General features: G+C 36.0%; 1 protein-coding gene across 1 annotated transcript; it reads right to left on the bottom strand.

Moving 5' to 3' along the window:
• Positions 1–317: 317 nt before the first annotated feature.
• LOC139147194 (uncharacterized) lies at positions 318–18,916 on the bottom strand. The gene is made up of 8 exons (XM_070718149.1): positions 18,698–18,916; positions 17,888–17,923; positions 17,417–17,664; positions 15,676–15,732; positions 15,321–15,389; positions 2,623–2,730; positions 2,122–2,161; positions 318–1,209 (listed from the first exon to the last, which is right to left on the bottom strand). Exons 3-8 carry the CDS (start codon positions 17,615–17,617, stop codon positions 1,100–1,102), a joined length of 585 nt encoding a protein of 194 aa, XP_070574250.1. The 5' UTR covers positions 17,618–17,664; positions 17,888–17,923; positions 18,698–18,916; the 3' UTR covers positions 318–1,099.
• Positions 18,917–24,108: the final 5,192 nt, after the last annotated feature.

Raw genomic sequence — 24,108 nt, forward strand, 5'->3', positions numbered from 1 at the left:
TATTATTTTACCTCGGATTGTACACGATATTAAACAGCTACATAATAATTAGGATCGTTAATCTAATCAGGTGTACATCTTATCTTGAGTAAAATATGAGTTAACATTTCTCTTGCATCTCCACAAGGTGGTAAAGTGCTCGATGCGGGATTGAAGAGTATTATCTCAGAAAAGATGAGAACACATCAAGTTTGATTGGTACCTATTACTTAAGTTTCACGCTTTCACACGATCGTCGGCAGAAAGGTGGATTTTATTGCCTCTGAAAATTGCAAGGTACTTACATATCAATATCAAGTATGTGACCTCAAAAAAATAGTTGTAATGAGTTGGATGGAAATTTGACAAGTAAAATGTTATTTCGTCTTTGCCATGGCAGACAACTAAGAACTGCTGTTTAGCAGATTGGACTTTCTGCATGATAATGAATAGCTCATCTGTTAGCCAAGATCGCATTTCTTAGACAAGTTTGGGTAACTGTTCGATTTCGATAAGATTGACCACGATATGTTGAATGGTTTGTCCTAGATTTGAAGTGTCAGACATACATTGATAATTCTGTTTCGTTATGAGAGGAAGCCGAGCCGCTTTACAGGCTGCCCGCGGGAATATCGGCAATCATTCAACTTGGTTCCGATTGACGTAAATGTATAAAAGTGTATTTTATTTCCGTTCGATCATGATACTTAGTACACGAAATTCATTTGAAAATGACATAGATTGGATATAGCAAGGTGATTTTTGTAATAAGTACCCAGGGAAGAATGTGATATTTTTAAACGTAAATTTATTTTCCTATTCCGCTTCAAATTCTATACACGGATAAAGTGGTCGCAAGCCTCAGTGTAATTGCAAAATTTGAACTGAAAATTATCAGCTTCTCGGGTTACATATATTTTGAAGCGACAAAAATGAGACGGCGGGGTCACGCTCAGAGACAGATAGATAGATGAACAGAGGTTTGACATCCGTGGATGAACTTGCGACCAAAATACCGGTTCATTGTTTGAAAAAATAACTGACGTAAAAGCTGAAAATATCAAATAAAGAATTGACGTCACAAATCAAACTCGAAAACATCAATATTCTGAAGATATTGCTAAAGGTAAATATAGTTGTCTGCCATGGTAATGTGGTCATCTCGTATTTCCAAGCCTTGCGAGAGAGGTTCCATTGCGTTGCCATGTGTACTCTCACACTCTAAGATTTCTGTTGAGGAAGCAAATTACAAACCTTTCAAACTTGAGTTGGAATGAAATACGTCGATGTGTGGTAATATGTGTGCAAACGGGTCGTCGACCATAAAAGCTGACGCACTAGGAAAAACTGTATATACGGAAAATATATACCTGTCTACAACGCACACGCTGTGCAAACATCTACAGATAAAATATTGACCTTGGATTAACAAACATTATGTTCACCATTTTTCAACGTTCCAAGAGGTCGGTATTTCTCTACCATACTTCAAATTATCGTTTGTTTGTTTGTTTGTTTGTTTTTTGTTTTTAAGGTTAGTTTCGTAAGTGTACCACTTTTTCTCAATGAACGCGGAGATAGTCGAAGCCATATAATCACACTAAGTTGAGTCCACAAGTTAATAACTACTGACGTTTTTGTTATACACGGATTGTTATTGCGTTTTTGACGCGATTACAATTGAAAAGTCAATCCAGCTTGCCCCTTACAGTGAAATGCCAAACTCAATCAAACCTTTGTTAGGGTGTACGTTAAACTTATAAATATTCCTCTTTGTCCATGACTGTGTACGAATATTCATGACATTTTCCTCAACTTGACCACAAACCTAGGGTAATACCGTATGTAGCTATTTTTCTCCTCATCATCTTTGGATTCGGATTCACACAAGAAGATTGTCTCCTTAGCCATGCCTACGAAAAAGTTCGATGACACTCAATGTGATGTGCATGGTGCTACAAAAGATGCAAGTAACAACCGAGAATTGATGTGCCGTGTGAAACAATCAATTTCGAAAGACCCTGATGAGCCAATGGATATCCACAGACCAAAGTGATGCTCATACACGTTATTTTGTTCAGCATTGACTCAGAAGTAAAACAGTGAGACAGAAATATACAGTGTATCAGTTCTGTAACTTACCGTCTTCAAGTCCTTGTAAAGGATTCCAAGATTCATATACCTGAGGATAACACGTAATTGATTACATATTAAGATTTCAAGGAGTAATTTGCTTCGAGTATTTAAACACATACATAGATAGATAGATAGATAGATAGATAGATAGATAGATAGATAGAGAGATAGAGCGACACATCATACATAGACATACATACATACATACATACATACATACATACATACATACATGCATGCATGCATGCATGCATGCATGCATGCATGCATACATACATACATACATACATACATACATACATACATACATACATACATACATACATACATACATACATACATACATACATACATACATACATACATACATACATACATACATACATACATACATACATACATACATACATACATACATACATACATACATACATACATACATACATACATACATACGCATGCATGCTGGCATGCATGCATGCATATTTTCAGGGAATAAAACATCACCTTGTCCTTTGTAATTAACCGGTAATACATCATTACTGCACCGCATAATGCTGACTTGATTACATAGGCGAACATACTGATCAAGTTGAAGGATGTATATATGTCGAACTGAAAAAGAAACAGGATTTTTTCAATTGTATGTTAATAGAAGGTTTGCTCATGTAAAAGCACCGTACATTTTAAAGTCAAGCATCGAACGGTCGTTTACGTACAATGGTTACTCACATATTCTCCCCGAAAAAGTATTGATTTCGTGTTTTAGCTCTAAGGAGTCGTCGTTCATGAAAGCTGACGCACTATAAATGTAATTTGTGTGTTGAGGTGTCAACCCCCCTCCCCAGCCCTCAAAACGAAAGTCCTTAATGCAAAATTGATTCCGCACACGTTGATCAGAATCAGAAACATTTTTTTTAAATCTTTATTGCCACACAATCTGCATAAATTTACATATAATCGGGCAAGTCTGTAAATTTATTACAGTGCTCAAATGTTTCCCTTCCAATGATGTCACTCTCTCCTGAAAAGCGCCAGTTCTTGTACAATATTTGGAAAAGTGATATACCCATTAATATAGAAAGAATGAGCGATGCCCTGACTATTAACGTTTATTTATGGGCAAGGCGAGAGGAAAGCCAAAAATTAATGAGCGAGGCTTGCCGGACCCTTAATTTTGGTTTTCCCCTCGCAGAGTCGGTGATGTCCTTTATATTTTCCACGAACACAAGAAAACCGTCAAAGTTTACGAAAAGTTCCACGCGAAAGGAAACCGGGCTTCAGAACCTGTATTACAAATATTGTATTCACTGAACATTGACGTGCTACGCTGTCGTGATAGTGCAATACGAGACGCATAACGCGCGCTGTAAAAACTTTGCAAATCCGGAGATTTGTTTTGAAAGAGGTGTATAAACTTGGTCCATAGGTGCTCCATTTTTTTTGCGATTGAAATTATCTTTTAAGAAATCAAAATTCACATTTTAGCTGTAAAGATACGATGTTTACGATACTGTGAATTGTTAATATTATTATTAAATATTCACGGGCATGTATACGAACCATTACTGTGAGTTTGTGGTCAGTCACGTGCTTCAGCTCGATCAGTTAAAATGCGAGGGACAGGGCATGGTATATAATCTCTAATCTCTTCATCTTTCCAGAATTCTAGAACATGATCACTCTTAAAGAACAGAAGCAAATTACTTTCCTGAAAATTACGGCAAAAATACATTTGTCTGAATAAACGTTTACCGTTTTCTTCAAAAAAATTGTTGTTGTAAGTATTGTATCCAGATATTCTGTATCGAAAAGTACTTAAAGTAGAGTTCATTGTCATAATAAATGCTGAAGAAAAATACAGCTGGGAAAGAAAGTTCCCATTGGAAAAGGGCGCCTCGACTTTGTTTACACTTCATTTGTTTTAAGTGTTTCTTCTTAATACCTCAAAAAGTGCAGTATAACTTTTTACATGACCAGATAGAATATAATTTACAACTTCAGAATATGGCTTACGCATTTTCTAAGCCAAAGTTTCGGAATTGCATTTATCAATCCAAAATATTTTAGGCGGTTTGGTGTGAAAGAGTATTTATTACAAAAAAGTGCCAGATCATCAACAAGATCTGATAGATACTTGACTCCTTTGTGGTACCAAGTAAAATAAAAAATTATTATTACATATGTACCATAGTTTACTTGCATCGAAGCGCGCGCGTACTACCGGTATTTGCACTGCAGTGCAAATACCAAAAACATTATGCCATACCTGCATGCAAATGAATAGAACAGCACGTGATCCTTGTCTTTCAATGTGTTCGCTTGTGTTTTTAGTTCCTTTGTTTTCTCGATAAAATAAACAGGGGGAAACATATGTAATAATAACAGAACCCCATGGCGAGCGAGCAAGCTTGCCGTACCTGGAGTATTTGCACTCGTGTTTTCGTTGAATCCGGCTGTCCTTTCACTCGCTGCGCTCGTGAAAGCACGACCGCCGGATCCCCCGCAAACACTCGTGCAAATACCGCTGGTACGGCGCGCTTGCACTCTGTCGCCATGGGGTTCTGTCATATTATTATTCACCTTAACTTCAGAACTAACCTAAATAGAATGAAAAGATGCACAATTAATCGGTTTATCACTACACGTTTTAGATAAATTGAGTCAAGCAGAATGCCGAACTCTATGAAGTATATTTCCTTTGCAAACTCTTATTGTTTGTTCAGCTTAAAATCTCCAAGATATGCTAAGTGGGACTGATACCACCCAAAGCTGTACACAGTTTAGTACATTGGGAATGTGTATTGAACATCATATTAATCTGCAGATCAACGATGCATTGACTGCTAGGATAAACGACGAGAACTATCATTCGTAATCCACCATTGTGATAGTCGCAGTAAACACGTAGTTCATTTACTTTATCCTATATTAGATTCAAAATAAATATAAAGAACTCATTTGACTATGGCCTTGATACTTGTCTTTGCTCTGATGTCAGAAAATCCACCCAAGTGATGAATAAATTTGGAGATAATGAATCCCTCTGACGGACACCCCTTTTAAGAAAAAGAATTCTAAAAACTTACCATTATTAACTGCACTGCTGGTGATATTTGAATAGAAAACTTATCCATTTACGAAAGGTGGGTCCAAAATCAATACCGCTGAGTACTTTGTCGATACATTTTCCTGAAGGAGTGTCAACTTATTTCTCAAAGTATAACAGAGCAAGCATACAGCAGTCTTATCCAACTGTGAAGTAACAAGCCGCAGATCAACATTGTATTTTCCATTATACATATCCATTTTAAAAAGCCTTTCTTATACGAATGGATAATACTAGGAAGATAATATGTTTCACGATTCGCTAAAGCAATAAAGGCTATTCAGTAATCCCTATTCAGCAAAGTGACCGGGCGCCAATTTTTCAGAAGGAACCTATTTTCATTATGTTTTGGAATGTAATTATACCTCATCGCTTATATACAGACATCAGACCTGAATAATAAACAGAGTAACATATTCGAATAACATGTTTTCCAATATCTTGCCAGAAAAAAATGTAAAATTCCATGAAGAAAACCATCTGCCTAGAGACTTGACTGTTACTATTGGTGCGCAGAAGAGATCCGCGTCTCTGCTTAGCTAGAGATCCATTCTAACGTCTTTAATCAGCACTCAACTTTGGGACAGTATTTCATGACCAAAACTTTAGGCATACAGTTTCTTAAATCGGGCGAAAAGCAAAAGGATGTATGCTGAAAAATGCACATTTTGATTCTAAAATTTATGGGTCCAAAGTCTCAGAAAATTCGACTTCAACGATACTTTGTGTGGTGTTTTCTATTTTTCATTACTAATTTTTAGTTTGTTGGTCTACCGTCCTTTGCAGTTTTTACAAAAGTCGGGCCAAGCTTTATTCACATAGTATACCATTTTCTCTCCTATTTCATCATCGTCCGCGCTGTCTGAAATATTCCAGCATTTTCCAGTTTGTCCAAAAGTCTGGTAAAAACCTCTTAAAGACATATTTTAATATGTGTCTCTTATCTGTATTGTCATTCATTCTCTTCTATCGATATTCTCTCTCCGTTCTCGTTCATGCATTGCCATAAACATATCGCATTTCTTATGATTTCACGGTCTGTTTTTTTTTTCATTTTATGTTTTGTTACAGTAAAATCCTTTTTGTCATTTTGACGTACACATAACGCATTGGGGAAACCCCTTTCATATGATTAAGGAATTACATTTCTAGTGCGTCGGCTTTTAATATAGACAGCTTCTAATACTCAAGTACTGGCGATAGGTAGATTTCAGTAAAAAACTCAATTATACTTACTATTATTAATACAAGTAGAGAATTGATAGGGGAATGTACAATCCCGATAACAGCAAAGATGTCTTTATCTACAGAATTGACCAAAATACACAGTATAATCATTACACACTTATTATAAGGATTATAAAAAAAAATGAAAAGTATCAAGATTCCCGTTTAAAAAGTAATGATCATCAGTCATTCGAAGTCGAAAATGTATGAGGCTTCATATGCCCATAAGTTTTTTGAAGGAACAGCACTGGTGCTTGATTTTATTAAATATTGACTCTTTAACAATACTGCGAACAAGAATTCAAAACCACTCACACATCGTTGACTCCAAAGTTTTATCGATACACCGACGATGACCCCGACCGATGCCTCCTGCCAAAATGAAGGAACGTATACCAGCATAACATAGTACGTTGATGAATAAAAAGTTGAATAATTCAATAGCCGTTATTAGACGCGAAATAATCGTTCATCATTGTCCAAATCTTATATAAATATTTAGGGATTATGAAAGACTTGTCGGGGCATTTTGTTGAAAATAACAAATTCAGGCAGGTCAGACAATTGGCATACTGCAAAGTCTCAAGGCATCGCTGGTCCGTTACTTTGACTGTGGCAGTTACACTGTGTTTACGTTGATTATTGAAAAACTAGTTTTATATTTTCACTGGTTATCGTCTAATCTTATATTAATAAACAAACAATTTATGATAGCGTCAAGTTGTGTGTCAATACATACATACATACATACATACATACATACATACATACATACATACATACATACATACATACATACATACATACATATATTATTTTGGTGATGGTGAATTTTAAACTTCGAATTCAGTGTCGTGTCATTGTCTTCTTTCTCAAATATTTCAGTACTAGTTTGTTTTCTTGTAGCTGTCTCTCTAAATTAAAATAAATTGTTTGTCAATTTTTATTGTACGCCATATTGCACATTTCGTACGTTAGTTGGGTTTTACACGTGATGTACATCTCATTCAATATATGTAAATCAGCCTATAGGTGTTAATCACTCATTGCATTACTACCGCTGCTCCTGTTGGTTCAGTGTCTTTTCTATCTTGACAGTCAACAAGTGAGTACAGTCTTACGTTGGTCTACAACTCTTTATGTAGTATAGATCCTCGTGTTGAGTCCGTGGTCCGGTTACCACTGAAAATATTTTTTGAAGTTTCGCTTTTGAATTTCGTTTCAATTTCAGCTTTCCTTTATTGTCTTTTATATGCTTTTATAGTCTGTTATCCGTTTATTTCAGTTTTTAACCCTAGTGAAGTGGGATTTAGCCCACGAAACGTCGGCCAATGAAATTTAGTTTGTAGTGAAGAACACCGTGTCCTAGAGTTAGTGCTGCTTGACCCATCCTGTATATATATATATATATATATATATATATATATATATATATATATATATATATATATATATATATATATATATATATATATATATATATATGTACAACGCTGCGAACAATAATTCAATATATGTAATTAGGCATCTACATTTACATTTATAGGAAGCTGTGAGCAGAACCGTATCCTAAATTAACTATTTAAATTGTGTATTACTCCTTGTACGTATTTTAAGGAATCTTTCTAAAGGGAAACTTGTTTTAAATGCCATCTACATTCACATCAGAGGTCATCGTGCAGTAGTCTGCAGTACAATAGCTAGTCATAGTAAGGCTAGCAATTTCCGCTCGCAAAAGTAAATTTGTCTACGGTATCGCGTGTACCTCTTGCAGTGAAGAGGTCCATGAATTAAGACGAGGGCGATTCAATGTAACCATGATCCTTTTTCATTCTATCAATTCCCCTTCGCGACAGACATATCAGCAAAATATACTTTTTTATCCTTTAATACTTTTTATTGCCATATATATACCTTTCACAGCTTTGAAATGGATCTTTTATGTAAAATCAAGTTTAAGAATGCTTTTCTCTGACAAGCGATAACCGGTACGTAAAATGTACGAAATGTATCATGGCCGTCACGTCCTTATAATATAATCATATTGTCAGAGCAATTGCATTCTTAAATGTGCATGCAATTAAATTCCCGGAGACAATGCCAGAAGGTAAAGCGAACAGATTGTACTTACATACAACGCAGACGAAATCCAAGGCAATACACCAACTAGATGAAAGTCCAGTAAGTGTAAACAAATCGCTGTCACCGTTGACAGCACACTACACGTTATTAGGGTAACACAGATTAGTACCTCCTGTTCGGGTTCGATGTGCGATTGTTTAGCATTGATGGGTGATTGCGTCTTAAGTCTGTCAAAGATGTCCGTTGGCATGGCGATATTTATCGTTGCTGTTCCTTTGTCTCAGAAACAACGTACAGAGCTAGGTATACATAGAAGCCGCAAGCGTCTGGGAAACGTAATAAGTTAATTGATTCAGTGCAGTATTTTTGGCCAACTTGCATGTACGAATATCGCAATAAAGCAAGACATTTGACCGACAACCGTTACAAACAGAAACGAATGACTTGCTATGTGTAGGCCTAAAAGCGACACAGTTTCCTCGGCACGTGGTTGGCGAGGTGTAATAAATTGCTTCTAAGGTGACTTTGTTTATTGCCTGTGCTTCGAAATGGTTGACAATAAACTACTTTAAATGTGGCGTACATTCCACAGAGCCCTACGAACGAAATGATTTGTCGTTCGGCATAAAAATGCACTATTACTAACTATATTTTGGTAACGTCTAGGATAATTGTTACACGAAGTAAAATGCTTCATTGTCGTAACATGGTCGTATAATATTTTCTATTGACGCCGATGTTTTTACAACAAAACCTTTTTTGCTCGATGTTAAAATGTAGAAAGAATAAGAACCATGTGAAGGAGATGAGCTTTGATAAAAAAGACTAAAAACTTGCTTGTTAAACAAAAGTATTACAGTAATATTAGAACACCAAGTAATACGAGAGATTTGTTCATGCAAAACAGCACGGCAACTTGCAATTACTCTCTCACAAACACCGACCCACATTCCAGGTGGCGCCAACTGGTATATTGCGTTTCTCTCTTTTTCGGCCCTTGAAAGAAATCTTGCTGGCGTCACACCTCGACATGATACACATTTAAGCTATATAATGTACTCTTGCATGTGTAGAAATGTGCCATTTGGCTACATCGTCAAGTTCAGCCTTATTTTCAACAGAAACGAAAACTAGCTGGTACATACCTGGTGAAAGCCGGCATTTCTCTCATGTCGGGTCTTGGTTATGAATCAATCTATACATAAGCGTGTTATTAGACTGAATTCGAGCAAAGGTTAAGTGCCGTACAATTCAGCCACTCGTATGCCCAACCAAATTGCCAAGGGGTGAACACTAGCTTAACTAGGACTTTGGTAATTAACATATATTTACATATTGGAAGTGGGAAATATTGCAGATGACAACCTACCCAACTGCTTGCTACTGCCCTACGACTCGGAAGTGCTTAGGATTAACTGATAATTTGTCAAGACCGACATTACGGCAATTCCATTTCGTAGTGCTTTTCTTGACATAATGCTGCAAAACCTCAACCATCATCTCACTCATATTAGGAGCTCAACGTCAAAGACAAAACGCACTTACAAGCTTAAAAACTAATCAGGACATAGTGTAACCCTTATTGATTTAATAGATACACGTGTGATTTGCCAAGTGCCACATCTTGTTGTTGTAAAAGAGAATGAATTATGCAAAATTGAAGATCGATTAGGTCTCCGACTAATATGTATGCCTAATATGTAATGCTGAATTCTGGGCACAAGAATATTCCACATTGATAAAGAATCATTAGTATAAAGTTTCAATTGTCCTAAGATTTGAAGTGTCAGGCATACGTTGATAATTCTGTGCTGTTATGAGACAACGCCCAGTCACTCTACAGGCTGTCCGCGGCAATGTCGGCAATCACTCAACTTGGTTCAAATTGACGTACATGTATTAAATTGCATTTGATTTCCGTTCAGACATAATATTTTGTGCACGAAATTCATTTGAAAATAGCATTGTGCTGTTCCGATAACATGGTTTTCAAAAAATTTGTAGGTAGGTCGGCAGGTGTTTTTTCCAAAATCTTTTTATTTTTAAATAAGCGTTTTTTTTCAGGGGTTCAGGGCGGTCAAACACTGGCCACAACATTTCCAGAAATAAATGTATCATAAATAAAAAAATAACATAAAAGACATCCTCGTTCAAGCAAAAATCAATGCCAAGTAACACCGGTTCATTGTTTGAAAGAGTACTAGTAAGTAACGTAATAGCGGAAAATATCAAATAAAGAATTAACGAAGCAAAACAAACACGAAAACTTCAATATTATGCGGATATTGCTAAAGGTAAATATAGTTGTCTGCCATGATGATGTGGTCATCCCTTATTTCATAGCCTTGTGAGAGAGGTTCCATTTCTTTGCCATGTGTATACTCACACACTAAGATTTCTGTGGAGGAAACAAATTGCAAACCTATCAAACGCGAGTTGGGAGGACATACGTCAGTGTGTGGTAAATATGTGTGCTAAGGGGTCGTCGACCATAAAAGCTGACGCGCTAGATAAACTGTATAGTTTATCATATACGGAAAATACATACCTGTCTATAACGTACACGCTGTGCAAAATCTACACATGAATTACAGATATACCATGGACCTTGGATAAACAAACTTTACATTCACATTTTTTCAACGTTCCAAGCGGTTGGTATTCCTCTATCAGACTTCAAATTATCGTTTGTTTGTTTGTTGTTTGTCTGTTTGTTTTCTCAATGAACACGGAGATAGTTGGAGCTGTATAATCACACTAAGTTGAATCCACACATTTAAAACCACATACTTTTTTATTATAGGAGGATTCTTATAGCAATTCTTACACGATTAAAATTGAAAAATCAATGCGGCTTGGCTCGGTACAGTGATAGGCGAACCTTAATGAAAGCTTTGATAAGGTGTACATTTATATGTATTCATGTATTTCCATTAACTGTGCACGAATATTCATGGAATATTTCTCAACTTGACCACAAACCTAGCGTGTGTAGCTATTTGTTCTCTTCAGTTTCAATGCTAGCTGGACAAGCTAACAAAGCCATGAATTCATTAGGAAGTGCAAGTAGGAAAATGGGCAATCTATCATATACGTCTCATTTCAAGCTATTTGATACCATGATTCTCCCTGGGGCTTTTATCTTACGGGGCTGAAATCTGGGGGTTTCAGTATTATAATGTATGTACCTACAGCAGTTCCTAAATGAGTTGCCAATGAGGTTGTAACTGGAAAATGCGGTCGCCTTCCTTTATTTGCATATACTCTACGTAGATGCATAAGTTATTGATTAAAGATGCCTCCAGATAGACTCCCCCGTCAGGCTTACATTATGTTACGCAATTTAGATGGGTTTGGGAGATATACATGGGTGACTTCCATTAAAAATATCCTTTTCTCTTATGGGTTCGGCTATACTTGGATTACACAGGAAGTGGGCAATAAAAGCGTTTTTCTCTCGTCATTTCATTCAAGAGTTGTAGATATATGTACACATGAGTGGTCAATTAATGCATTGTCAAAACCCAAATTGCGCACTTATGTCACATTTAAAAGTATTTTAGAGCCAGAGAGGTATTTATCTTTGCCCTGTAATTGTAAATTTATTCATGCTCTCACCCGTTTTCGCAGTTCGTCTCTCCCTCTAGCAATAGAGGAAGGACGGCATCAAAATATCGATGTACATCTTAGACTATGTAAAGTATGTAACTCAGGTGACGTTGAAGATGAATACCACTTTTTGTTATTATGTTCTCTGTGCAGTAATCTTCGTCTTGATTTTATACCTCGGGAAATTTACAGTGTACCCAACTATGACAAGTTTAAAAGACTTATGATGTCTAAGGACAATGAAATACAAATCTCTGTAAATTCATTTAGAAAGCCATGGAATTACGAACCCTTACTTTAAATGATGATAATGTTTCTGTGATAACTTCTTTTCAGTAGTGTTTACACAGTATAATCTTTACCGTATATTACGAATAGTTTTATCTATTTCTGTGCAATTATTTCCATATGTAATCTCTGTATTCTCCTTGCATATGGGCCAGAGGCCTTTAAACGCAATAAAGTTATTATTATCATCTTTGGATTCGGTTTCACACATTGACTTGAAGTATTTTTCTCCTTAGCCATGCCTACCAAAAATTCGATAACAGGGAATGTGATGTGAACATGTATGGTGCTGCTACTGGAGATAGAGGTAACAACTGAGGGTTGACCTGCCGGGTGAAACCAAATAAATTTCTATAGACCCTGATAAGCCAACAGATATCCACAAACCGTTCTAATGCTCATGTTCATTATTTTTGTTTAGCCACGAATCAGAATTAAAACATCGTGACAGAAATATACAGCGTATCGGTTCTGTTACTTACCATTTTCAAGTCCTTGAAAAGTATTGATAGATTCACGTACCTGAAAATAACATTTGATTGATTAAAATGTTGTATTAGAAATTTGCTTCGTGTGTTTTTGCGTGTTTTGTGAATAATAGATACAAAGATAGATAAATAGATAGATAGATATATGAATGGATAGAAAGATAATAGGGACATATATACATACGTGCTAACATAACATACATACATACATACATACAAACATACATACATACATACATACATACATACATACATACATACATACATACATACATACATACATACATACATACATACATACACACATACATACATACATACATACATACATACATACATAGATACATACATACATACATACATACATACATACATACATACATACATACATACATACATACATACATACATACATACATACATACATACATACATACATACATAGATGCATACATACATACATACATACATAGATACATACATACATAGATATATAGATATATTGATAGATAGATAGATAGATACACACATACATACATACACAAACACACACATACATACATAGATACATAGATACACACATACTTAGATAGATACATAGATAGATAGATACATAGATAGATAGATAGATAGATAGATAGATAGATAGATAGATAGATAGATAGATAGATAGATAGGGGCATACATACGTATGTATATACATATATATACATGCATGCATGCATGCATTCATGCATACCTACCTACTTACATACCTACCTACCTACCTACCTACCTACCTACCTACCTACCTACCTACCTACCTACATACATACATACATAAATACACAAACACACATACATACACAAACACACACATACATAGATACATAGATACACACATACTAGATAGATAGATAGATAGATAGATAGATAGATAGATAGATAGATAGATAGATAGATAGATAGATAGATAGATAGATAGATAGATAGATAGATAGATAGGGGCATACATACGTATGTATATACATATATACATGCATGCATGCATGCATTCATGCATACCTACCTACCTACCCTACCTACCTACCTACCTACATACATACATACATACATACATACATACATACATACATACATACATACATACATACATACATACATACATACATACATACATACATACATGCTTTCAAGGAATAAATATATCACCTTGTTCTTGGTAATTAACGAGTAATACACAGTTGCAGCACTGCATATTACTGACTTGATTACGTATGCGATGATACTTATAAGGTAGAAGGATGTATCCCTGTAGAACTAAAAATAACGTTTGACAGTTAATGAAAACTTAACTTAAGTAAAAATGATGTACATTTTACACTCAGGCATTGAACTGTTTATTACATGTATGTACACGTTATACTCACACAGTTTTCTAAGTTTAACTTTTAGGGGTCTTCGGTTATAAATGCTTAAGCACTATAAACGTAATTTCTTGGTTAAGATATCAAGATATCCTTCCCCTAAGCCCTCAAAACGAAAGTTCGTTTTGAGGAAAACGTTTTTTATTTTGTATAGAAGATGCCACCTAGACGTTAAGCAAAATAGGATTTTTTTGTCGTTATTGCCATATAATCTGTATAAATTTACATATAATCGAGCATGTTTCTGAATTCATTTCAGTACTTACAAAAAGTGTCATTTCCCATGTCTTTTGTCTGAAAAGTGTCAGCTTTTGTTCAATATTTAGAAAAGTGATAAAATTCATTAAAACTCGGCAACTCTTTTTACAGCGGCAGGTTAACATTTTTATTACGACAAAATATACATTTGTCTGAACTTTTTTTTACATTTTTCTTCTAATATTTGTTAGTTGTAAGAATTCAACCAATAATTATATAGTTGTAAGAGTTCTACCAAATAATTTGTATTGAAGTTCTTTGTGATAACAAATGCTAAGCAAAACTACAGCCATGAGTGAAATTTCAAAAAAAAAGGATGTTTCAATTTCTACATGACCCACTGGACAGAAAAATACTTATGACAATGTAATTTAAACTTCAGAATTCCGCTTACGCAAGTTCCTTAGCCAAAGTTTGCAAATTGCATTTATCTTTCCAAAATATTTGAGGCAGTAAGGTGTGAAAGAGTATTTATTACAAAAAATCATGGTAAATGAAAAAAGTTGCAGGCCATCATAAATCTGATAGATACTTGACTCCTTTGTGGTACCAAGCAAATGAAACACTGTATTATTATTCACTTTAACTTCAGAATGAACCTACATACTATGAAAAGATATACAATAGGTTTATTACGACACTTTTTAGATGAACTAAATCAACTACAGAGTGGCCTCTAATACACGAGTGCTCGAGCAATTTAAGATAAATTTTAGTAGACAGACTCATAATACTTACTATTATTAATATGAATAGGATAATTGATAGAGGAATGTACAATCTCGATAACAGCAAAGATGTCTTTATCTATAAAATCGAACACATACAAATATTACTGTCACACACTTTTTTATCTCATGAACTTGCGAACGAACGTCACATTGTTTTGATTGTGTCACCAAAAAGTAATGGAAGTAATGGAATATTTTGACATTCCAAATAATAAAGTCACGATCACCAGCTATTCGAGATCAAAATTGCGTGAGGCTAATTTATGCCAATCGGTTTTGTTAGAAGAAATAATACTAATGTCAATATTTTTTAGAAATATTGAGCCTTCAACAATACGGACAATAATTCAAAGACCACTCACACATCGTTGACTCCTACGTTTTGTCGATACACTGACAACAACAACCATCAAGTCTTCCTGCCAAGATAAATGAATGTATATACCATAATACCATAATAACATAGTACATTGATGAATAAAAAGTAGACTATATCAATGGTAGGTTGCAAGGCATGGAGACATTTTTTCACATTCCTGGCTACTTGGAGTGTGGGATTGCTGGTGTGGGAAAAATCGATTCCACACTCTCAGAAACCGTCCCACATTCTGCAGTATATTATACAAGAGATCTGATAGGATTATATATAGCCTTTCGTTCCACGCGTAAATTATAATATAATGGCTCGATGAGTAACACACGGACCGGAACTAAAAAGTAAGCAGGTCAGGGCACGTGGGCAGACGACAGCATTGTCATGATTTTGGAAAACGTTGTACGTGACCCCGGATGGTGACAGACTCACAAAAAATCGCACGAATTTTCCAAATAACTGGTGAACATAGGCTACATGGAAGCTATGGCTTATTTTTTCTGTAGGACGGCAGAAGTTGAAGTATCGGCAGCGGAACTCGCCAAAGACTCGGAATACTGTAGTAGATGGCCACGAAGTAGGATAGTCGCCTATACAGTGAAAAATTCAATGTTTGCAGTATGAATTGAACGCATTTTGTGGTCATGTGAGAAATTGAATCTCACACACCAAGGACCTGGGATCAGATTTCTCACACGAGTTGGGGATATTTTGTATCACACAAGCCTGCGGCTCGTGTGAGACAAAATATCCCAAACGATCCCAGGTCCTTGAGAGTATGAGATTCTATTATTTTTCATCATTGTCCAAAACTTAAAACTATCCTGGGGATTATGAAAGATGTGCGGGTGTATTATGTTGACTACAAACAAATTTAGGCTGTCAGACTATTGGCATACTGCAAGTCTGCAAGCGCTGGCTCGTTACTTTGAATGTAGCTGCTACACCGTGTTTACGTTGAACGCGATTTGAACTAATTTGGGATAATTTGATGCTGAAGTAATGTCTTTAAAGTCTGCAAATGTAAACTTATCTCCTTTATTTTGTACGTAACACACTTGTTTTTATGCTTAATTCGTATAATATTGAGACATTCAGCCATAGGACACCTTAAATGTTTGAGATATTTGAAAAATATGAAGATCCAATTATCCCAAATTAGTTCCAATCGTGTTGTTGATAACTGACAGGAAGAGTTCTATTTTTCTCACTGATTATCATCTAGTTGTGTGTCAATACACACATACTACACACATATTCAAACACACACACATATATATATATATATATATATACATATATATATTACAGATAGATAAATACACAAACTGATAAGAAGACAGACAAATAAATACCTGAATACAAAACTAGTCAACATACATACAAATATATATATATATATATATATATATATATATATATATATATATATATATATATATATATATATATATAATACTACAAACAAGAATTGTATATAATTAGGGATCTAGATGTACGTGCATAGGAATCTGTATGCAGAGCCGTACGCGAAGCATACTTTTTAATTTGTGTATTAAGTATTCTCTTGTCGGACTAGTTATAACCGATAGGTAAAATGTATGAAATGCATCGCAGCCGTTACGTCCTTATGAAATAGTCATATTTTGAGAGCAGTGGCATTCGTAAATTTGCAAGCAATTAATCCAAGGAGACAATGAGGGAAGGCAAAGCGAACAGATAGTACTTACGTACAACGCCGAAGATATCCAAGCTAATACACCCATTAGATGAAAGTCCAGTATCAGTAAACAAATCGCAGCCACCATTGACAGTATACTACACGTTACTAGGGTAACACAGATTAGTACCACCTGTTTGCGTTTGATGTGAAATTGTTTACTATGAATTGGTGACTGCGTCTCAAGTCTGTCAAAGATGTCCGTTTCCATAGTCACTGTGATATTTCTTCGTTGGTGTTCTTTTGTCTCGGAAATATCTTGCACTGCAAAAAAAACCTATAATACTTACTGTATTAGCATGGATTATTGACTGTATTTTAGCTGAAGAGTGCAGATACAGATGAATACAGTCAAGAATCCACTTCTTGTATTCAACAAGCCTGTATTCATGTGGATTCATGTGAATTCACGTGTATTAAACTATAATACAGGCAACTCATTAATGTGAATTTATCTGAATTATTGGGTTTTCATGCAGTGCTTGTAGGCCTGGGTATACATAGAAGCCTACAGCGTCTAGAAAACGTAATAAGTTATTTTCTTCTATGTGTCATGTTTCAATTTGCATGTACAAACATCGTATTAACGTTAGACTTTTTTATCCGGCTACTGCTGTTAAAGACAGAAACGAATGACATACGATATAAAGGTCACACAGTTTCCTCGGTAGTGTAGTTGGCGAGGTATGATAAATTGCTTCTAAAATGACACCATGTATTAACTTTTCGAAATGGTTGACAAGCAGCTACTTAAAAATGTGGTTCACATTCGACAGAGCCGCAGGAATGAGATGGTTTGTTGCTAAGGCATTAAACGCACCATAGGAATTTGAATAGCCATTGTACTACATTGATGTAAAGTCGACGTGTAATCATTTCTATCGACGCCAAAGTTCTCACGAACTTTTTTGTTCGTTTGATAAAATGTACAAGGAATATGCACAGTGGGACGGAGATGAGCCATGATAAAAACACTGAAATATGAATTTTGCATAGTTTGTTCCTCAAAAAAAGAAATGCATGTTAAACAAAACGGTAATATGAGAACAATCAGAATCACTATAGATTCGTTCATGCAAACATTCTCGGATTCCACTCCCTAACAAACACCAATCCACGTTCCAAATGCTACAAACTAGTATATTGCACGTCTCACTTTTCGTGGGCCGTTGAAAAAGATCTTGCTGACAATAAACCTTGACTTGATATACATTTAAGGCGTATTATGTAGTCTAGCGTGGGTCAATTTCGGCCTTATTTAAGACAGACACGAAAGCGAACTCGTACATACCTACAACGGCCGACCTTTCTCACATGTCGGGATCTCTGGTTATGATTAACGTTGTATACATAAGTGTGTTATAAATGTTATTGAAATCGAACAAAGGTCAAAGTGTCTTGTATTCAGCCACTCTTCATTGTACACCATCTGCCTTTGCCTAAGACAACTATATCACTAATTGCTACGATATTTGTCATTCACTTTGCGACACAGTGGAACGAATGGAAATGGTCATCCAATTCTCAAAGCAGAAATGTTCTACTCCTGAAAAGAGAACGTGCTTTGTTTCGTAGACCCAGTATGCCAAGAGATCACGTGATGGCGGTACAAACAAACCTACGTTTACGGAAATACACGTACTTCTATGTGCGTTGGTGCATGAGGGTTTGTTTGTACCGTGGTCCATTCACAATCTGGCGTTTACCCATTAATTTAATCAAGGTATACTAATAATCGTACATTTCCCTGACTTAAGACAGCTACACAGAGTTCCGGTGAGCTAAGAACTGATATTAAATATGGGAAAAATCGACAGTTTTCGTCACAAGGCAGGAGAGCTTCATGTCAACAGCGGAATGATAAAAGTTTTGAGGGAAATTTTTTTCCGGGGCAGGGGAAATCGACACACTTTGCGCATATGGCAGGGAAGCTTCAAAAATTCACAATGGATGAAAACAGGCAAAAATATGTGGGGAGTGGGTAAAAATGAAGTTTGACTGCGAGAGAGTAAATCGAAAAATTTTGAGATGGACGGCAAATTATGAACAGCTAACGGCATCGTTCTCCTCCAGTTCTGGTAATTTTAGAGCAATTTAATTTTCCTAGGTACATTGTTGTTATTTAAATGACAAACAAGAACGATGTGATGCAGTTCAATGGTGGCTTTATATATAAATTGTAACTGAAGTCACTATTTGACATGAATTTTAGACAGCAGTAAAATGACGACTGCATTAAACAGTGTGTTCGTTCGTACAGTATAAACAATGTGATTATTGCTGGCGACTTCAATATCCACGTTGATAACACAAATGATTATGATGCGCAAAAAATACAGACCTCCTCGATTCATTCGGACTGTTCCAGCACGTCAAAATTCCAACTCACGAAAAGGGACGCACTCTCGATCTAATTATTAGCAAGAGTTGTGATGCATGTATTTCTGACATTTCAAGTGATTGCCTCCTGCCATCTGATCACAGTTCACTTCATTTCAATATCATGGTCAATAAACCTGCCCAAGCTTACAATACTAGTATATCTCGCTACATTCATTCTGTGAACATCAGCAAGCTTCGAGAAAGACTAGCTGACTTATTGTCAGTTTTGCCATCAAATGAGGAACGGGCTAGTTTGCAGGCTGCGAGTTAAAACAACATAATCGGCTCACTTATCGATGACATCGCTTCCCGAATAACTAAAGTGACCCCAATCAAGCAACGGATCCCTTGGTATACCGAAGAGCTTTTGGGGATGAGAAGAGATCTTCGTCGCTTTGAAAGACAATGGATTAAAACCGGACTAGTTGTACATGAAGAAATTTACAAATCCTTCCGTTCCAGTTATGTTAGAAAATTAAATGACGCTCAAGCTGCATATCATCGCGATCGGATAGATCATGCTGACCAGAAATCTATTTTCAAGATTATAGACAACATGATTGGAAAAAAGAAGACCATGAGAGGAATTTTCCCAAAAATGGACATTGCAAAATTACCAAACGCCTTTGCAAACTTCTTTCGAAGCATCTGACATTTGTTACACCTTCTGATTGCCCAACCTCAAATGTTTCACTTCACTAATTTACACCTATCACAATCGATTATGTGTCAATGCTAGCAACTTGCAACCAAAATCTTGTATGCTCGATCCATAGCCAACAGTACTCTTAAAACAATGTAATGAACAGGTGGCTCCAGCTATTTGTAATATAATCAATAGGTCTTTGCTTTCTTGGGAATTTCCAGATTCATGCAAATCGGCACTCGTTCGTCCTCTGCTCAAGAAGACAACCCTGGATCCAAACATCTTTAACAACTATCGCCCTGTATCAAATCTTTCGTTTCCTTCAAAGCTTATTGAACATGCAGTTTCTAAACAATTGAATGCATACTTATGTCACCACAATCTGTTCGCAGAACATCAATCGGCATATCGAGCTGGGTACAGTACAGAAACTACTCTCCTTAGAGTGCAAAATGATGTACTGCGATCTCTTGATAGACGCAGAGATGTTCTTGTGATTTTATTTGATCTATCTGCCGCCTTCGACACAATTGACCATAACATTTTGTTTCACAGATTGCGTTACAGATTTGGTATTTCAGGAACTGTATGGGATTGGTTCAAATCATATTTGCGGGGTCGTACACAATCGGTCTGTGTTGAGTCAATGAATGCGGTGTCCCCCAGGGTTCGGTCCTTAGAGGATATCATGACCAAGTATGGGCTATAATTGTATGATGTATGTAGGTGACACCCAATCTCATATCACTTGTGAGGGCGATCAGGTTCCGATCGATGTTATCGAGTCTTGTGTGAAGAATATCCGAGGGTGGATGAGAGAAAATATGCTGGTTCTCAATGACGGGAAGACAGAAATTGTACATTTCTCATCTAAATTCAAAGGTGTCGGCCCGGTAATTCACTGTGATGTACATATTGGTGATGCCACCATACAGCCTTCGAACGCAGTTCGTAATCTTGGTGTTACCATGGATACAGTCGGTATTATGTCGGGACATGTTGTTAATATTTGTAGGTCAGCCTCCCATGCGTTATGGAAGATAGAGAAACTTCGTAACATCTTAGATCAGAGCACTACGGAGAAACTTGTTCACGCTTTCATCACGTCTCGTTTAGATTATTGTAACAGTTTGCTTTTTGGCCTGCCAGCTTCTGAAATTCAAATGCTGCAAACTATTCAGAACTCTGCAGCTCGTTTAATTACTAGAGCAAGAAAAACCGATCATATCACACCTTGTCTCTACAGATTACATTGGCTTCCAGTTACGCAAAGGATAGAATGCAAAATTCTTAGCATCACTTTTAAGATTCTTAATGGTAACGCTCCAAAGTATTTAGGTGAATTGCTTACAGTCCGTGACACACAGCGTACACTTCGCTCTCATTCAAGTGTTGTAAATTTATATCAGCCAATTGGAAATACAGTGTATTACGGTGATAGGGCTTTCTGAATTTGTGCACCTCGCTTATGGAATTCTCTGCCATTACATATTCGAGCGGTTCAATCATTGGATGTTTTTAAAAGTTAACTGAAAACTCACCTTTTTACGTCTTTTTATCCGTAATTCTTGTAGTTTTTATGATGAGTTTTTATAATCTGGTACTAATTTTACCTTTGCTTTTTTACTGTCAGTTTAAAGCAATTTTATGTTTCATCCTTCTCTTTGTTGATTTTAAGTGTAAAGCGCATTGAGATTATTTTTAATGTAATGCCCTATATAAAAATATCGATTAAGATTAAGTTTAAGTATAACCACCGCTATGAACAGGAATATAAGGATAATTTCGATGCATTTTTACATTATCACTTTACCTTCAAACAAGATAATGCATCTAAAGATACTATGTCATCCTCCTTCTCCCTGTCCTCGATGATGGCGGCTATATCCATTCAAGTTTTGCGCGAAAATCCGACAGACAGAGACTACTCTGACGCATCAAAAGGAACGTGCGTCCGAATGTGAACGGAAACAGCTGGAGCCAAACAACTTCATCCGCCACGCTGACTTATTCAAATTACATCGCACGGGAAAGGTCTATGCATGTGATAAATGTATAATATCCAAGTATTTCTCACTCTTGTGACGTCATCGAAGACACGTGTTTCCCCCAACTCCCGCTATTTTGGGGAGACTCTTGTCTTCGGTGATGTCATACTCGTTCGAAATACTGGTGTATATATATATATATATATATATATATATATATATATATATATATATATATAGAGAGAGAGAGAGAGAGAGAGAGAGAGAGAGAGAGAGAGAGAGACAGACAGACAGAGAGAGAGAGAGAGAGAGAGAGAGAGAGAGAGAGAGAGAGAGAGAGAGAGAGAGAGAGAGAGAGAGACAGACAGACAGACAGACAGACAGACAGACACACACACACACAACGTCCAGTCGCTTTACATTCTTTCTGCGGAAATGTTGGCAATCACTCAACTCGGTTCCGATCAACGCACATGTATAAAATTGCATTTGAAGTCCTCTTTAATCGTGATATTTGTGTAATAATTTGAGAATGACAAACATTAGATTTAGTGAAATAATTTCTTCAATAAATATCCGGGAAAGTATTTAGTATATTTGAATGTTAATGTTTTTTCCCCATTCCATCTTATAATTTAACTGGATAAAATGTAACTGAATAAAGTGGTCTAAAGCGTCAGTGTAATTACAAAATTTGAACAGAAAATCATCAATTTTTGCTGATACATATATGTTGTAGCGACAAAAGAAGACACTCAGAGACAGACAGATGGATGAACAGTTGTTTGACATCAGTGAAGGAACTTACGACAAACAACACCGGACCGATTAATTGTTTGAAAGAGTCAGTAAGGTAATAGCTGAAAATATCAAATAAAGAATTCACATAATAAATCAAATGCAAAACCATTTCGAGATTCTTAGGACATTGCTAGAGGTGAGTTTCCGCCATGATAATGTGGTCATCTCGTATTTCCAAGCCTTGTGAGAGAAGTTCCATTTCTTTGCCACTTGTATCCTCACACTCTAAGATTTCTGTGGAGAAGAAAATTACAAATGTATCAAACGCGAGTCGGAAGGCAACACGTCGGTAAGTGGTAAATATATATGTTAATGGGCGAGTGGCAAATCCACAAAGAGGGCCTTATTTTAGAAGTTTAATGTACCCACCTTACATACGGCCACATCATACGTCATTTTAAAGCTTATTATCTCTACTTTAAGAAAATTGACGATGTGGAGCTGCCAAGTAGGGCCATAACCTCCTAATTTGCATAATTAACAAGGGTACCCAATTTGCATAAATGTGATATAATATTTGACATTTATTGATAACTTCTCTAACGATACGTTTAAACTATCGAGTGATATATCAAATGAAAGGCCTTTCCATGTAGAATACAAAATGGATATTCAAAAAGATATTAAAGTTGATTTCACTGAAATATTTTCATGTTTATATGGACAACAATATTTTCCCCTTTTGAATAACAATATTTTAAAAATTTTAACACATACAGCCACAGCACACAGCCACATCATACATCATTTGAAAGCTTATTATCTCTACTTTAAGAAAATTGACAATTTTGAGCAACCACATCGGGCCATAACCCCCAAATTTGCATAATTCACACGGGTACCCAATTTGCATAAGTACGATATAAAATTAGAAAATTCACTGTT

The sequence above is a fragment of the Ptychodera flava genome, chromosome 2, assembly GCF_041260155.1.
Source record: "Ptychodera flava strain L36383 chromosome 2, AS_Pfla_20210202, whole genome shotgun sequence".
Classification (NCBI taxonomy): Eukaryota; Metazoa; Hemichordata; class Enteropneusta; family Ptychoderidae; genus Ptychodera; species Ptychodera flava.

What these genes read in the sequence shown, in the direction of transcription:
- LOC139147194 (XM_070718149.1), bottom strand. Translation starts at nt 17,617, where the DNA reads ATGGAAACGGACATCTTTGACAGACTTGAGACGCAGTCACCAATTCAT. An exon ending in GGATATCTTCGGCGTTGTAC is followed by an intron (nt 15,733 to 17,416) that starts GTAAGTACTATC and finishes TTATCTTGGCAG; the next exon opens with GAAGACTTGATGGTTGTTGT. An exon ending in GGTTAATTACAAAGGACAAG is followed by an intron (nt 2,162 to 2,622) that starts GTGATGTTTTAT and finishes TGTTATCCTCAG; the next exon opens with GTATATGAATCTTGGAATCC.